The sequence below is a fragment of the Oxyura jamaicensis genome, chromosome 1 (genome assembly GCF_011077185.1).
Source record: "Oxyura jamaicensis isolate SHBP4307 breed ruddy duck chromosome 1, BPBGC_Ojam_1.0, whole genome shotgun sequence".
Taxonomy (NCBI): Eukaryota; Metazoa; Chordata; class Aves; order Anseriformes; family Anatidae; genus Oxyura; species Oxyura jamaicensis.
Window position 1 is genome coordinate 141,727,709 of NC_048893.1, and position 6,511 is coordinate 141,734,219.

Sequence of the window (6,511 nt, forward strand, 5' to 3'; positions counted from 1 at the left end):
GAGAAACAATTTCTCCTTTGCTTTATCTGCTTAGATAACCGCTATCACACCGAGTATATCTCAACCCCTAAAGGCACTCTGCAAAATGCGTAATTCTGCCGATCTACGGAGGTGGCTGAGAGAAAGTAGAAGGGCATTTGATAGGAGCCAACTTTCCTTCGGCAGCCTGGCCACCCAGCCCTTATCAGCACTGCTTATAAAGAACTGTATCTGCTGCGGGTTGATAATCGTGGGCAGGGGCTTTCATTGGTATAGGAAGTAATCTCATTGACCTTCAGCAGCGAAGAAGGTATAAAAACCAAAGTAGTTCCCTTGGGCAACTGTTTGGGCACCCCTTGTATTTCTCAGTTTCTGAGGAGGACGTGTTTGGGGGAAATTTGGTGGCAAAATGGCAACTTTAAACGAAAAGAAGACCTGCAGTGAACGGATGGAAAATTTCCGTCGTTTTGTCTGGAATCCCGAAACGAAGCTGTTTATGGGAAGGACCTTGATTAACTGGGGTACGTTTCCACACACAAGGGTCTCCTCTTCCTTCGGTATCCTTAGAAACCTTGAAGGGGGAGGGAGCGTTGTTCTGAGGAATGGGATATAATGTGGTGAAGGATAGATTTTTTTTCCTAATTGTTGAAAACATCAGTTCTCATATATGCTTGGGCTGGATGGCGCTAACGCCACGGCAGCAGCGTACCACAGATGCCTGCACTGGTGCTCTTCTTTAGACCTAGCTGGGGAACTGTGAGAAAGTATTTTTTGTCCAGTTCTCTGGAAACATGTCTTGCTTTTCTGAATTTCCCTTCCAAATTATTGTCTGTCTAGTGAATCTCCTCTGTTATCATAGCAGGCTGATGCATATTTCAGCTGAGTCTCCCTCTCCATAGCCAAACTTGTGTCTGCAACAACAATGTGTTTTATGAGCTATGCTCTGAGAAGCGCAGCTCTGCACACTTCAGAGAGGGTCCCTGCGCTTCCCACAGACCCTAAGGGTAGCTGCAAGCTTCCAGGTTTTTTTAACTGGTGGGAAACTTGTGAGTGCAGCTTATTGGCCATTCTTAAAAACAAAAATCAAACGGAAATGTGAGCCTTTCCCATTTGTGTATCTATTATTCACACAGATACAGAAACAGAGCATTATTCTAAACCTCATGCCGTAATCAAATGGCAAGACGCTGCATTTTGCTGAAGGTGGTTTAGGATGTGAGAGGCAATACAGGCCTAAAACCAGCACACCTGAAATACTGAACTCCCTGATCCAAACAACACAAGCAGCAGCTTGTTTTTGTTGATGAAATACATTGGCTTTTTTGCTTACTCTGTGTGTTATAAGCAGCTGAATGGTCTACAGTGGTCATCTTCAAGAAGCCACACCATCCTTTAAGCTTTAAACAACCTGAGCTAGGGGCCAGCTGCCTCAAAAGCCGGTCTTTCCCTGTGGATGTTACACCATCAGCTGCTGTGTTCACATGGTGTCAGCTCAAAGACCCTTCGTCTGCTTTCTTGCAGAGCTGAACAGATGTAGTGCCAGTTTTTCCTGTGAGGATATTATTCTGAGTGTGCAGAAAAACACCCAAAACTCCCATTCCTTCGCAGGGAAAATGTCCTCGGGGCCAAGGATGGGAAGGCAACTGCTGCTGCTGTCGCTGCAATGGGCTCAGCCATGGAGGGATTGCTGCTCTGCCTGGCTCTAAAATGAGATTTTCACCTCCTTTTTTCCCCAGTGTGGATCAGCCTCTACTACCTGGCCTTCTACGTGGTGATGACCGGACTGTTTGCGCTCTCCATATATTCCTTAATGAGAACGGTGAACCCGTATGAGCCGGATTACCAAGACCAGCTGAAGTCCCCAGGTACAACTGCTGCCCAAACCATCCCTGCAAAACTTAACCTCATCCTGAAAACACTTTACCAACTTAAAAAACTACAATAAATCAGTGCATTTAGTTCATCTATGCATGCCACACTGCTGAGACCATCAGTGACCAAGCACAGCACAGTCACCTCCAAGTGGAGAAGCCTTTGGGGCAGGGCTCGGCCCTGGGGGAAACCTGGCTTCTGCTCCAGCCCCAAGCACTTGGAGAGCCTGGGGGCATCCTGAGAGATGGGGGGGCTGTGGTGAGGAGCCTGGTGTGGGTATTTCTGCACTTGTCACCTGCATGGAAAGTCCCCGGGAGAGAGAGCGGGAAGTCCTCCCTGGTGGGGTGTGCTGGGCCAGCGGCCAGGGAGGCAAAAATAAGGCAGAGGCATGGAATTCGAAGCTAAGGTCTGAAGGACATGAAGCAATGGAGAGGGACAAGACAGGATTAGCAGATCATCAGAGCCTGGTACTAAAGCTTTACCCCCTCCAATTACTCGTCTTTACAAAAAAATAACCATCTTCTTGAAGTTATAGCCCTAAAAATTATCGGCTGCCTGTTACTGTATTTTAAGCCTTCTTTCTCAGTATTCTCTAAGTTTTATGTTTGCTGGCAAAATAATTCCTGTAAAACACTAAGTGTGGCTTTTCCAAGAGCTGTTCCTCAGCCAGCAGTACGGCCCGTTTCTTTAACCTGATGAGATTAGTGTAAATGTTATTTTTAACAAGTCCTGGGGAAATCCTGGGTATCCCCTCTCTAGCACAGCCTGGGCATCACGAATGCTCGCAGTAGCAAGTCTTTACGCAGCACGAAGGCTGTTGTCAGTTTAAGCAAACGAATGGGTGCCTGTCACCTCTGCTGCTTTGCCTTCCCTTACGAAGGTGTAACGTTACGCCCGGATGTCTACGGGGATAGAGGACTACAAATCTACTACAACACATCTGAAAACAAAACCTGGGAGCGACTGGTGACGACTCTTCAAACCTTTCTGACAGGTAAAAGAAGTGATGAGGTTTCCTGCATAATGCTGAAGAAACGCGCAGTCTCATCGCCCTTATCACACCCCAATGCCAATTCTAATCCTCAGAACCAGCCTAATTTAAATGAATCTAATTATGTCTGTGACTACAAGTATGAAAGTGCCACAGTAGGTCCGGTGGTGCCAGTACATACTGTCATCAAAGAGTATAGTCGAAACAGGTTAAGTGTTCCAGTTACCTGCTCACATCTTAATACGTTTACATTCCCTGTGAGCCTTAATTTCTTATTCCTGCATTTCTCATACATGTATTGAGAAAAGATGTATTTGAAATTGCCTTTATATGGAGCCATCAACACCAGTTGTCATCCTTAACTCAATGTGATCCTTTTTCCCCCCCCTGGGTATTCTAAAAAAAATATATTCATTTAAACTCTCTGCATTTCACTTGACATAGTCTCCCTGTAGAAGCTGCAGCCTGATAGTGGGATGTATAACTTCTATAATGAGAAGCTTCAGAAAGGAATGTTTCTTTCTTTCACGAGTCTAGCGTATACCCCTGCTGCTCAGCATCTGAACATCAACTGCACAGGTGACAAGTACTTCATCCAGGACACCTTTGATGGCCCCAATAACACAAAGCTGTCCTGCAAATTTACATCAGATATGCTTCAGAACTGCTCTGGCATCGCAGATCCTACTTTTGGATTTCCAGAAGGAAAACCTTGCTTTATTATAAAAATGAACAGGGTAAGTACAGCCTCGGACTGCAGAGAAGAAACAATTAGTCGAGAGCCATTGGGTCTCATGATTTTCTACTGGAGAGCTGCTCCATAGCCTGCTGCCCCAGGAGCTAGCCTCTGCTTTGTAGAGGACGGGCAAATACCCGTGCTTTTCCTGAGACACCCACAGAGTTGCTACAGAAATAGCGGGACTATCCCACCACGCCTAGGAAAGTAACAAAGGGCAACCTCTAAGAAAGGTCTCTAAAGTATTGGGGTTTGTTTTGTTAGCATCTCTGTAGTGCTGTCTCACTTAAAACAAATTCCAAGATGACCAAACATGCACATGCACTTTTTGTTTCAGATTATCAAGTTTTACCCCGGTAATGGCACTGCACCGAGAGTGGACTGCACATACGTAGTAAGTGCATGAGGTCTGAGCTCAAAGGTTGCAAGCACTGCAGGTCTGAGAGCAAGCTGTGACAGAAAGGTCACCCTGCACCTCTGGAAATCGGGTCATTCTGGCGAAGTACAGTAGGAATGTTCTTAGTTCTGGGCAATTTCTGGCACCTGCAGGCATCCTAAGAACCAAAAAAAAAAAAAAAAAGTTTTCTTTTAAATCACCTAAAATTGTTTTTCCATGCTACAGGAAAAACACAAAAACATTTGCTATTTGTTTTCCTCTCCCGGTAGTGAAGCTTATGAATCAGAGCATCTCCTCCAGGCTTTCTGCAAATTTCAGCAGATCCTAATTCACTGAGTTCCCGACTGCTACAAAAGAACACTTGGCTGTTTCTCTTGGCAATAGTAACAGCGGGAGATTTCCACTTTTATTTGAAAAATAACATTGGCACTAAACAGACGGCTGAACTAGAGTTTTAATACGCACTATGCAGCTTTTAACAGCAGTAAAACATTTGCACAGGGCTAGCAAACAGATCTCCTCTCTTGCTTTAACAGGGCGATGAGTCTCGCCCGCTGGAGGTGGACTACTACCCAGTGAACGGCACCTTCAACCTGCACTACTTCCCTTACTATGGAAAAAAGGCACAGGTGGGTGCTCATTTACGTCAGCTTGGATTTTCTTCATCTGTGTATAAGATGAAATGCCTGTCTGATCATTTCTGGGATCTTATGTGAACTGGAAAGAAGGTTAATCTTCAGATTTTATGTTGAAACCAATGATGTAAAATTAAAGTACCAATTTTTTTATTTTTCTCCTAGCCTACTTATAGCAATCCTTTGGTAGCTGTGAAATTCCTCAACATTACAAGGAACGTAGAACTCAAAATAGTGTGCAAAATCATTGGAGCTGGGATTACCTTTGATAATGTTCATGATCCTTATGAAGGAAAAGTGGAATTTAAATTGAAAATAGAAGACTAAGCAGCAGCAGAGACACTTCTGAAAGACATCTGTGAAGAGTGACCTACCTGTGACCACATTCACTCGTATTTATTTTCTATGATTTCCAGATAAATTGACTCAAATTGCAGTGAAAATAGACATTTTCTACTGAAAGGCAACCCATGTAACTAAAAATCAAGATACCGCTTTCCGTGTGTGAAGGAGATAGGGATCACCCTGCGTGTACATAGCTTGCTTATGCCTCCGTGCGATAACTTGTACAAAACAAGTTTCCTCAAACCGAGCAGGTGTATCTTCAAAGAAAATAAGTTCAGGATCAAAACACCATTTGCATTTACTTGTCAAGCCATAATAAATAATTGATGTATAATACTAAATATCGGATACTGTAGAAATAATTAGGATAGCTAGAAAAATAGTTTGAAGGAGCACACAGAAATACAATTCTCAATCCGTCTTGTATAGGATGTTTAAATTATAAAAGGGTAGCAAAATTATCTGTATCCCCATACATTGCTTTTTTTTTTACTAGTTAGCCAAGACAGATTTTTTTTTTAGTCGACAAATCAATGACTGCAAAAGAAGTGAACTTGAAACTGGCCTCTAGGCTACAGCTTTTATTGTACCTACCACTTGTAATTTTTGTCCAACAATAAAAACACTCGGTAAGACTGTAACACCGGGTTACATCCAGGAGAATTGTGTTCATTTAGCTATTAGGGGTTGTTGGTTTTGTTTTCTTCCCCTCTCCAACCCTCCCAGTAGAATAGCTTTATAGGGCTTGCTGGGTTACCTGGAATAATCTGAAAAAATGAAAATGTTAAAATGAAATCTTTAAATGAATCTAAAGTTTGAGAAGTCTAGCCCTAACAAACAATACAAAGACACAGGATTGCTGTGTCTGTAGCATCTATTTATCTTAGATGAAGTCCAGATTGCTTCAACCAAAGCATAAACATTACACAGAAGAAAAAGAAATCCAACAGAAGAAATCCTTCGTTGCTGGGCATGCTAGAGAGGTGGAAAAGGTAAACCTCACCATTACAACACTGACTTCCAGACACCCAGCTCACAGGAACAATTTGGTTGAAGGGGAGTATTTCCACTTCAAAACCAGAAGTGGTGTTTGAGCCTATTAGAAAAAATGAGCATTCTGCATTTCAGAAACAATAAGAAAATGCAACCTCATATAGGAATTTTTCCCCGTCCTTCTATATTTCAATTTTTACTTTGGGCCTTTGCCCCTCTTTTAAGAAACTGTATGAAAACCATTTTTATATCCTTGTTGGAACACAGGTCTCTTCCTCCTGCCCATCTTTCCAAAATAATACAGAAAACTATGAAACAATAAAATATTTTTGATAACCAAAATAGTAATTCATGCTCAAAAGTTAATTTGAGCTTGTCTGTAAGCAGAATGGTTAAATGCTACCAAGATCACAGAGAACTGTCCGTCCCCCTGCTGTCTCTGACGGGCAGATTCTCTGCTTGACCGTGTTGTTTGATTTAGCTTCTACAACCTGTCGTTGGAGTCAGGCGATGCAGTAGTAGAAGCTCACATTTTAGTTAGCACTACAGCACGGAACAGGAAG

The 6,511-nt window shown here is 42.9% G+C and overlaps 1 protein-coding gene across 1 annotated transcript; it reads left to right on the forward strand.

The window, feature by feature from the left end:
- The first annotated feature begins 207 nt into the window (after positions 1-207).
- Positions 208-6,217, forward strand: ATP4B (ATPase H+/K+ transporting subunit beta). Its single transcript, XM_035317510.1, has 7 exons — positions 208-500; positions 1,716-1,844; positions 2,732-2,845; positions 3,380-3,579; positions 3,916-3,972; positions 4,512-4,604; positions 4,776-6,217. The coding sequence occupies exons 1-7, from the start codon at positions 389-391 to the stop codon at positions 4,935-4,937; spliced, it is 867 nt and encodes a 288-aa protein (XP_035173401.1). The 5' UTR covers positions 208-388; the 3' UTR covers positions 4,938-6,217.
- Positions 6,218-6,511: the final 294 nt, after the last annotated feature.